Genomic DNA, 10,600 nt, shown 5'->3' with positions numbered 1-10,600 from the left:
TCAACTGCGCCTTCATGGTATGCTTTCTGTTCCGTAAGCGGTAAGCCTATCCATTTGCAGTTCCGAATAGGATCTACTTCACTTCTCATCATAGGCGACGCCACCTGACTTTCAGTTTGAGTAGCTTCTTCAAGGTCGTCAAAAAAGTCTGCTTCAAACAACCCTCGCAGACTTTGGGTAGATCTGAGGGAAGCAAATTCATTATACAACAGTGCAAACAAAGGAAAGTTCCATGATCAAGTTCAGTTAACCATGAAACAACTTTTAGTTCTAAGATCAAGGTTACTTGATTTTAAGTTTTTACATGACCGGTCGGACTATTGCTCGCTATAACTGAAACTGTGAGGAATAGAGGCACCAGAAGTTGACAACCAAAGTAGCAGGGTTGTTTTTAAGGGTGTCGAGGCATTACATACCTCTGGTGTAGCCATCGTTATTGGACAGCTCGACATATGTTCTTCTACCTCCGGTGAACTCGAAGCTTCTTCCTCCGACGAACTTGAAGCCAACATGATGCTTTTCTGGTCCCACTACTCCAGGATTTGATGGATTTTCTGGTCCAACTACGCAACGTGATGGAGACGCCAGCCGAGAATCCTCAGCGAAGTCCAGCCCTGGTCGAGCAATCCATTGTTTTGTGTTGGAGAAGGACACCGTCACGAATTCAATCCAAGACAGACATGGCAACAAGAGAAGGCTCTGCCAGTGGCGAACAGGTCACAGCGGCGTGCTCTCAGCCGGCACTGGTGGATGGCGTACTCACCCTGCCTCCTCGATGCATGCTCTCCCTCCACCAGCAGCGCTTGCGGTCGTGCCGCTCCGTCCTCGCCTCTCCTCGTCCCTGCTTCCGACCACCTCGGCAGCCCTGGGCTACATCCCCTCATCGTCCTTTGCTCCGGCCGCACCTTGGCTAACCGAAGCATGTGCATCCTTGCGTTCTCGTCGTCCTCTGCTTCATCCACCCTTTGGCTGGCCGATACCCGTGCTTCCAACTTTTGGTAGTATAGTATAGTGCTCCCAGGCTTCACGTCTATAGCCAACTTTTGATAGCTTATGGAAATCATGGTCTCATCACCCTTGATGGTATAATATGTGCTTATGGTAATCTCTTGCCCCTGATTCAGCTTTATAGGCTTGCCGTCTTTCAGAAAGCCTGTGCGAATTTCTGGTCCCTATACAAAGGCAGTAGATTGGCATAGTTAGAAAATAAATAATGCTGGCCAAGCTCATGCATGATGCATGTGCTACACTGAACTTTACAAGATGTTCAAAGAGATTTCTAGGTACAAGGTCATGAAAGCAGCTTTTAGCATTGCACAAATTACTAAGTTCAACAGTAAGTAGAATGAAGTAAATCCTGATATGCAACCCACAAAGCTAATAATTTCATCCAAGCTAATGAATATTTAATGCATTGGCTAGATCCTGTAAACCGTATGTCACAAGTAAATTATATTTAGTATACAATGCATTTCAAATCCAAAACAGTACTTGTGCTATCTATCTCAAAATCACTATCTGAGAGAAATCTTTTGTACAAATCAAAGACATGATATCTTCATACAACATGAAATCTCAATTCGCATTGGAATCGGACCATTATCACACTCTTCACCACTGGACAATCAGAAAATACTGGTGATACTGACCTGATTCGCATACTGCAAGATGAGCTCTTCCGTTTGGTTTTTACGGAGCTGATTCTGTATCCAGACAACAGTCATCTCACAAGCCGTGCAGAGAAGATCAGAGCCTCGCTTCTCTTTCTTATTAACGACAGATTCAATTTGGTTACTCCATAGTCATTCATGAAAGCAAAACTGTTATGATAACATTGAGATACACATGTTTAGAAATGGGAAATACGGCTGCATGCGTATATTGTACTAACCTGACAGATTGACTACCATCAAATACACACAGACCGATCTGACTGCACACTTTCTGTGGCCTTGTCTGTTCAATGACAACTTAGTATTAGTATTCTTGTAATTGGTTAGAGAATTCAAGATCGGTGAGAAGATTGTAATAACAATAATCCAATTGCCAAGATAACATGAGCAACTGACAAACCTGTGCTACAAGCATCTCGAGGATCATCTCTCCATACTCTCTCACTACTTCCTTGCATTCTGTACTGATAATCCCCTCAGCCCCAATTGCATGATTGACTTGAGCCACTATGGTCTAAGAGCGGTATAAAATACAAATGTACAATGGATGTCCCAGTTATATACCCAACAGGATAGAGCCAAAACTGTTTCATTTGAGAAAAAGAGCAAACGAAGTAATTCACAACTTCTATACATATTCACACAAATACAAAAAAAATCACCTCGGCGCAAGTGAGGAAAATTTACACATACAAAAAAATTCCAGACATGTTTTACATACTACTACAGCAAGCGGTGTGATTTTTGCAATAGAGTACTTCCAAGAAGTGGTGTGAGATTTGTTCTAGGAAACGCGTGAGAGGGTTGAGAAACGCGTCAGCAGGGCCGCCTTACACAGGGCCGGAAGTGGAGGCGATGACGCGGGCGTCGACGGCGTAGGGGTGGTCTGGGAGGGGGAGGAGGTCGAGGTCGATGAGGGCGTAGCGCACGGCGTACTCGAAGGCGTGCCCCGCCGGGCGCCGGCGCGAGTGCCGGACGCGGCCCTTGTAGAGCCGCGCGGTGCCGCCATCGGGAGCGGGACGGCGGGCGAATGGGAGGCGGAGGAGGAGGAGCAGGGAAAGCAGGGTGGAGGTGAGGAGGGGTCCGACGCCTCACCTGTGCGCGGACGCGGCCAGATCTCGCCGCCTTCCTAAGAAAAGATTCGGGACGGCGAGGCGGGGAGAGACAGGGGCAAAGAAGGATTGGTCGCAAGTGGGATCTCGTCCCCGGCCTCGCCGTGCTCCGGCCCGGCCATCCCCGTCGCCGCGCCGCCCCTGCCTGCTAGCCTCCCGCGCCGCCCAGTGTCGGCCCGGCCGTCCGCATCGCGAGCTGAAGATGCGGTCGCTGGAAACGTTTTTTCAGATGCACTTACACAGGGACCGCGGGTTGATTTCGAGGAAACAGAGGTTTTTTTTGCAAAAATACCATGACGGACGACCAGAAACCCTATTTGCTTTATTATTAGGGAGAGATATAATATATTAGGAAGAGATATTATGACGGTGTTGTACCTTTACTCCAGCAAATCCGGTAGTTCTTTAAGCTCAAGTCTCTTACATGCAGAAGTCTTATTTGGAAAAATAAACACTTCTAGAAAATAAGAATGATTTTTAAATTTTTTTGGTTATTTCAAAATTGTGAATAATTTTTGAAAACTTGGTATGTTTTGTACCACATGAATTGTTTTTAGATTTGCAAATATTTTTTCGAAACACAAATAGTTTTGAAAAAATATATTCTTTTAAATGACGAAAAATGCATAATCTTTTTAGATCAGTTTTGGAAAGATGTCACAATTATATATTTTTAAATTTATAATAGGTACTAAATTTTATAACTTTTGTATTTTAAGAAAAGAAAAGAAAAATTGAGTAGACCTGCAAATATAAAATAGAAAATAATAAACGCAAAGCAGGTCAGGAATCTTTTGGATGGTTCCAAAACTGAAATCACTCTCATTGCCTACGCTAATGGGTAGGCCCATCTATCGGTTGCCAGTCGCTGGCCTGTTTGAACACTCGACAGTTTCTCGCTATTCTGGTCCTGAGCTGGATCACCGAAAATGCTAGATCTACTAAAGCATACATAAGTTTACTAAACCTTCCAACTACTCTAAACATGCCCCCGTGATTTTTAGGGGTGGGTGGGCATCATCCTTCTCTTAATCCAATCAGTTATTGCTAAGTCAGACTATTACGTAAACGTACGTAAACATTTACGTAGATGTAACATTGCTCCTGGATCACCCACTAGGCTACACCGTTCCCCCATCGGGAACAAGAAGCCAGCGCTTTCGAAGTCATTAGTTATCGAATACACATCTTCATAAATTGCGACAAGTGGCGTATTGCATGTGTGCCACTTGTCACAACCTGGAAGTTTTCCCTTTTTTCGTAGATCCGTATTCTCAAAACGTTTTATCTCTTAAACCGTGCGTCCAAATCTTGAACCGTTTTCACTGTTGTATTTCTCACATCGAGATCTTCAAAACTAGATACAATGTTATTAGGTTTTGATAAACTTTTTTTTCACGAATAAAACCAAAAGAAAAAACCGGATGAAAAAATCATGCCTCACGCGATAGAAAAAAAACACAATTTTCCTTTTTCGAGAGGCGCGGGTTTTGCCTGTCGCAAAGGCAAAACCGTGTCTCTCACGAAAAAAAAGCAGAAAACGCGTTATTTTCCTTTCAGGAGAGACACAGGCGTGCCTTTCGCGAAGTCAAAAACATTGCCTTTCGCGGAAGCAAAACCGTGCATCATAAAAAAAAACAGAAATCACATTTTTTTCCCTATCCGAGAGGCTCGGGCGTGCCTCTTGCGAAGGCAAAATCGTGCCTTTTGCCAAAAAAATAAATAGAAAACTATTCTTTTTTCCTTTTCCGACATGCCTCTCGCAAAGGCAAAACCGCGCCTCTCACAGAAGCAAAACCGTGTCTCTCACAAAAAACAGAAAAAATATTTTATTTTCATAAAAAACAAAAATATGGTTTTTTCACGGGAAAAAATCTGTTGATTTTTTCCCATCCAAAGGTTACGAAAGACCGGAGAAAAACCGGAACACCAAAAAATCCGGAAAAAATCACTCAAAAAATAAAAGCACGTACTAAAAAACAAAAAAAAATTGAAGAAAACACTCAGAACGCGACACCTGTCGGCGATTAAAAACGCGCCAAGTGACGGTGCTGAAACTGATAGCTGGAATATTTGTGAGGGAGTGCTCGCTAAATAGTTGCTCTCCCATGCTTCAAATAGGCAAGCGACCAAACGGTTATTGGATTGCCCGGCCCATTTAAGGGTTTGAACATCCCCGGTTGTGAAGTTCCAGCTCGTTTTTTCTGGTTTTCAAAAACTTTAAGAAGGTTCCCGCACCAGTTTTCTTCTTTGTGCTGTTAATATCGTTTTCCTTTTTTTTTCTTATTTTCCATTGTTTTTTTTCTTTTGCTTCTGTTTCGTTTTTTTATGACTTTCTATTTCACTTTCATTTTTCAATTTTAATTTACTTTCTTTCCTTTATTTTTTATTTTTTTATAAATCTTTGTGATTTAGATTTTTTTTTCATGATATTAAAAAATATTTCTACTTTTCAGAAAAGTCAGACTTTCAAAAATAATTTTTCCACTATAAATAGTTGGACAAAAAATTTCCTGTTTCAACAATATTTCGCAAAATGTCCTTTTTCATGAGTTCAAAAAATGTTCACGTTTCAAACATTCTTCGCAATTTTCAATTTATTTTGTGTTTCCAAATTTTATTTGGTATGTTTTTCTTTAAACTATTCACAACCTTTTAAAAAATATCCCCATTTATAAAAATGGTCATTGTTTGCAAAAGATATTTCTGTTTTTAAAAAATTTGATCACCAATTGAAAACTTGTTCATAAATTCCAAAAAACATCCACATTTTCTTAATTTTCAGGTGTTTAAAAAAATAAAAATAAATCGTGTTTTTAATTTTGTTCGGTAGTTTCAAAATACGTTCGTGTTTTCAACTTTTGTTTTGGGATTTCAAAAAACGGCCGCATGTCAATAATAGTGGTCATTATTTGCCAAAAAATGTTCATGTTTTTCAAAAATGTTTCTATTACTCTAGAATTTGTTCGTAAATTCCAAAAAAAGTCCATGAAATCTTTGCCTTCAGTCGGTAAATCCATTGCATGGTGTCCATCGTCTCCGTGTCCGTCGGATGTAGTTTTAATCGGATGGACAAGAGAAATCCTTTCATTTGTACGTTTCTGCACTCGTGCTTTGTTTCAGAAAGTGGCTTTGTAACTAGCCAAGCAACGTTGGCTCCGCACGTGTATGTTCATGTCCACTACTAGCGCTCGGACCCATGTTGTTGTTTGCAATAACAACTTTAAGATATGTTGTTGCAACAATGACGTTGTTGCGGAAGAGAGGCAGCGACGACTGCGGCAAATGGCGCGATGTGACCGAAGATGTTTTTTCAATTTTTTTGCAACAAGGTTGTTGTCGTATAAAATTAGACGCGGCGGCGAAATATAGTGTTGCAATTTTTGAAACAAAAGTCTTATTGTGGAAAATTAGAAAAGAGGATTTGCAACATTAGTTATGTTGCAGAAAATAAAAAAATAACATTTTACAGCAAAGCTCTTGTTGCAGGAAACTAGAGAAGAGAAGAAATGATATGAACCGATTACTTTATCATATCGAACCGCTCGCGAGTCGGTTGATCTTTTAAAAATATCCACCGACCGACCCGCAGTACGCCTCTTGTATTATTGTTTAGGTGTTTCAAAAAATATTCTAGTTTAAAATTTGTTTACATTTCAATTTTTGTTCTGGAATTTCAAAAAAGTTCCCTTTTCAAACAATTGGTCATTATTTTTTTCTAATGAATTTCAGTATGTTTTTATAAAACTTTCACAAGGAATAAACATTCACAAGTTTTCAAAAAATGTTATCTGTTTACAAATATATTTCTGTTTTAAAAACACTTGTCCACGTTTTTATATAATGTTCTGTTTACAACAAAAGTGTTCAGGATTGTAAAAAATATTGACAATTATATATTTTTTGCGTTTTTGTAAGAATGTTCAGTATTTAAATTTTTCTATAAACTTTAAAAATGTTCATGTTTCCAAAGTATATTCGTGAATTTCCAGAAATGTTTGACACTTTTGAAAAGTTGTTCAATATTTTTTATCAAAATTAGAAGAAATCTTTATTTTTAAACATTATTTCTATAAAAGAAATGAATATTTTTTGAAAAAGTTGAATTTTCAGGTTTGTTCAACTTGTTCATACAATTTTCCGAATTTGAAACATTACTCTCTTTTCAAGAATTTGCATGAATAGATAGATAAAACTAAAAAACACTCTTATTCTGCTCTTAGCTTTGTTGTTAAACTTATGCACTCCTATTTTAAATTATTGCACTATGGTCCGGCCCAGTCGGGGTTCACTGCATGCGTCGGTTGGCTATTTGACGCAATATTCATCAAATAGGAGCTCCCTGTGAGCATGCAGCCCGCAGTTTTTCTTTGTTCTGTTTTTTTTCACTTTTGTGTCACTTACTTTTTCCTACACTAGTATGCAAATATCTACTCTATTGGGTATATAAGCACTGAACAACCTGGGTTGACACTTTCTCTAAATTAGATGGAATTTTTTAATAAACAATGTGAGAATTTTTAATATAAATTACGAGCAAGTTTGTAATAATAAATAATAATAACAATATATTACAGCATAGACATGAAATACAAAATAGTTTATAAACATATGATACGGAATTTATTTATTGGATGGAGATATTTTACAACATTATAAATATTCGAAATACACTACAAAACACGATGAACAGTGTTTGAAGGCACAAAGTTTTTTTAAAGATACATGAGAAATAGGTTTTAAGTACACAATGTTCATTTTAAAAAATTTCATATAGGAGCTTGAACTTGTCCGGGGGAGTTCTCAAATTCTCACCACCATGCCCTGTATAAAAGAGTCCATTGATTAGGACGGGAATTTTAAGCCGGCATTAGTAGAGCACAAAAGCACAGCGAACTTGGAAAGACACTTACTGAAAAGTTTGTTGCAGATGTCATGCGACTCAATCCGGCTTCTGTCTCTTTTAACTTACCCTCGACAATCTCAGCCCGCTACATGTAGATTTCTTCCATCTGAGTGGCTTCATTGTTAAAGGCCTCCAGCTCCCTATGGCCTTTTGGGCAGTAGCATTTGATGATCGGCTCTGATTTTCCACCTCCTGGCGCTTTGCGCTCTCTTCTGACAGTTCTTGTTTGAGACATCTGTGATATTTATGAGGCATTATACGGCTGAAACAGGAATTGTCAGAAGACATGGGATCAGCTGGTCGATATCTAGTCCTACTCCTACTCGGACACACGTGCACGTGTAATTCAACGTACATCAACGAGTAATATGTGGTGTTTAGATCTAACATTCACCCCATGAACATGACTTGCTCTTTTTTTTGACTTGGGTCCCAGATACGACTGCTTATAAACTTTAACCTTGACATTGCCTTCGTCAACTTTGCTATCGTTGGCTCATCCATAGCTTGACGGCAAGTCGGCAACACTCTTCTTTGGACCCGTCTTCTATCTTCACTGGTTCTTCGGTGCCTGGTAGACTATCTATGTCTATCACATCTTTAAGGGGACATCTTTTTTTAACCCGAGCGCAAGACCAAACTTCGGCTAACTTTGACTTCCAAGCTCTTGACGCTTGCTTCAGCTCGTAAAGTACCTTCTTGAGCTTGTAAATTTTTCATTTTCCTTTTCTTTTTCTCGTAGCCGGGGGATTGTTCCACGTATGCTTTTTTCTGTGAGATCACCGTTCAGGAAAGTGAATTTGACATCCATATGTTGAACCTGCCAGTCCTCTTGTGTTGTCAAAGCTAGGAACATTCTCACCATCTTGAGTCGAGGCACCGGTGCAAACACCTCATCATAGTCAACTTTTTGACGTTGTACATAGCCTTTCGTGATGATTCTTGCCTTGTACTTCACAATAGCATCTTACGACCTTCTTTAACTTGTAAACCACTTTAAACTTATGGCATTTTGTTTCAAAGGTTATGTTACCAAAGTCCATGTGTTATTGCTCTCAATCGTCTTCATCTCTTCATTCATGGCGTGCGTCCAGCTTAAACTTTTGCTCACCTCTGCGAAGTTCGTCGGCTCCTCAACTTCGAGCAAACATAGTCCGGTGTACTCGAGCATAACAGGCTTTGTGTACTAGTAAACCTTCTTGAGGGTCTTGTAGCGACGAGGTTCAAAGGAGTCCGGTGTGGCTTACGAAAGAGGCGACACAAATTGTGTCAGCGTCGATGCGCTTGAGCAAGACGGCCGAGACCTGTGTGTGGTAGATGTCATCGACATCTGCGTCATCGGCGTAGTCATCGTGACCGTGACTATCATCTTGATTGTCGTGGTTACTATGTGCCTCATTGTCGATGTAGCCCCCGATATCTCCGCCCGTGTCATGTGCATCGTTGTCGCCATCATCTTGTGACCTATATATTCACATCATCATCGGTGTCGGCAGCATGGTGGTCACCACCATTGTGGTCACCTTGGTTGGGCATCTTGTGAACCACCTTGACGTCCTCCCCTGCATCATCATAAGTTAGAAATTCAACCATGAATATGTTACCATTTGGAGCATCGTCGGCTGCCGCGCTCCAATTCCATGTTTGATTTTTTCAAGCGCAGCGTCACGTGAAATTCATAGATCCTTGATTTATGGAACGTAGAAGCGATATGCCTTGGTGCCGGAACTCCTCTCATATTCGATGAACACCATCTTGGTGCTAGGATTGGCAAGCTTTGAGAGATGCGGCTCCGCCGTCTTCACATGCACCACGCACCCTAACGTCCGTAGATGAGACATATTTGATTTAGGTCCCTAAATTGCTTCATACGGAGTTGCCGATCGCCGCCTTCGTTGGCGCCCGGTTGATAAGATAGACCGTCATCGAAACAACTTCTCCCCAAAATCCTCGGCAAGTTCTAGCTCTTGTGTAAACTCCTGCCATGTCAACAACGGTTCGATTGCGTCTTTCAACAACCCGTTCTATTGCGACGCACAAGGTTCCATGAGGAACCTTCTTATGCCAATCTTATCATAGTGGTTGTTGAACTTGTTCGACGTAAACTCTACGTCGCGATCTGTCCATAGAGCGCGAACCTTCATCTTGTGTTCCGTCTCCATTGCAACCTTCAACTTCTTGAACGCTTCAAAAGTCTCATATGTACATCGTAGGAGAACGACCGCATGTGCCTCGAGTAGTCATATACCACAAGGAATACATACTTCTTTCATGCATGAGTTGTTGGGGTGATAAGGCCACAAAGATCACCATGTGCCAGCTCGAGTGCATCTCTTGCACGATAGATAGACTGAGCAGAGAACGGTCTGTGGTGTTGTTTTCCAACCAAGCATCTGTCACATACTCGATCAACATGGTCTATAAATGGAATCCCGAATACCATCTCCGTCGTCTTTGACATTTTTTCAAGACGTAGATGTTAATGTGTCCAAATCTAACATTTTCATAACCATGAATCATCACCACTCTTGAAGAGCCAACACTCCGGTTGAGATTGATCAAGGTTGAGGATACAGAGCGTATTCCATGTACGATTTACACTCGTTATTACATGACGGAGGTTGTCAAAGATCGTCATCACTTCGTTCTCAATATCCACCTTGCATCCATTCTCATCAAGTTTCCCGACAGAGATGATGTTGTTGCGAAGCCGTGGGATGTAGTACACTCCGATGAGCACGCGATGTTCGCCTCTGAGACCCTCTACGAGATCAGATCCTTGCCTGCAAATCCAGGGACGGATCCAGGATTTGAGCATAGGGGGGCGAAGACGAAAAGTCAATTCGGCTCCCAGGGCCAAAAAAAAGTTTGAAATGAAAAAAAAATCAAGATAAAATTTATTTGTGTAC

General features: G+C 40.8%; 1 protein-coding gene across 2 annotated transcripts; it reads right to left on the bottom strand.

The window, feature by feature from the left end:
• Positions 1–1,613: 1,613 nt before the first annotated feature.
• On the bottom strand, positions 1,614–2,230 carry LOC123421584 (aspartic proteinase-like). 2 transcript variants are annotated; one of them, XM_045107566.1, is made up of 3 exons: positions 2,074–2,230; positions 1,892–1,956; positions 1,614–1,794 (listed from the first exon to the last, which is right to left on the bottom strand). In XM_045107566.1, the coding sequence occupies exons 1-3, from the start codon at positions 2,098–2,100 to the stop codon at positions 1,626–1,628; spliced, it is 261 nt and encodes an 86-aa protein (XP_044963501.1). In that variant the 5' UTR covers positions 2,101–2,230; the 3' UTR covers positions 1,614–1,625. The 2 variants fall into 2 exon arrangements, 1 of the variants encoding a protein (XP_044963501.1); XR_006619839.1 differs by having other exon boundaries at positions 1,618–1,766; positions 2,074–2,225.
• Positions 2,231–10,600: the final 8,370 nt, after the last annotated feature.

The sequence above is a fragment of the Hordeum vulgare genome, chromosome 1H, assembly GCF_904849725.1.
Source record: "Hordeum vulgare subsp. vulgare chromosome 1H, MorexV3_pseudomolecules_assembly, whole genome shotgun sequence".
Classification (NCBI taxonomy): Eukaryota; Viridiplantae; Streptophyta; class Magnoliopsida; order Poales; family Poaceae; genus Hordeum; species Hordeum vulgare.
The sequence above is the reverse complement of the archived record's forward strand: the minus strand, read 5'-3'. Positions and strand labels throughout refer to the sequence as shown.

Coding starts and splice junctions, on each gene's coding strand:
- LOC123421584 (XM_045107566.1), bottom strand. CDS start 2,100: ATGATCCTCGAGATGCTTGTAGCACAG. Junction 1,957..2,073: donor TCGAGATGCTTGTAGCACAG/GTTTGTCAGTTG, acceptor GTCATTGAACAG/ACAAGGCCACAGAAAGTGTG. Junction 1,795..1,891: donor GATGGTAGTCAATCTGTCAG/GTTAGTACAATA, acceptor ATGACTATGGAG/TAACCAAATTGAATCTGTCG.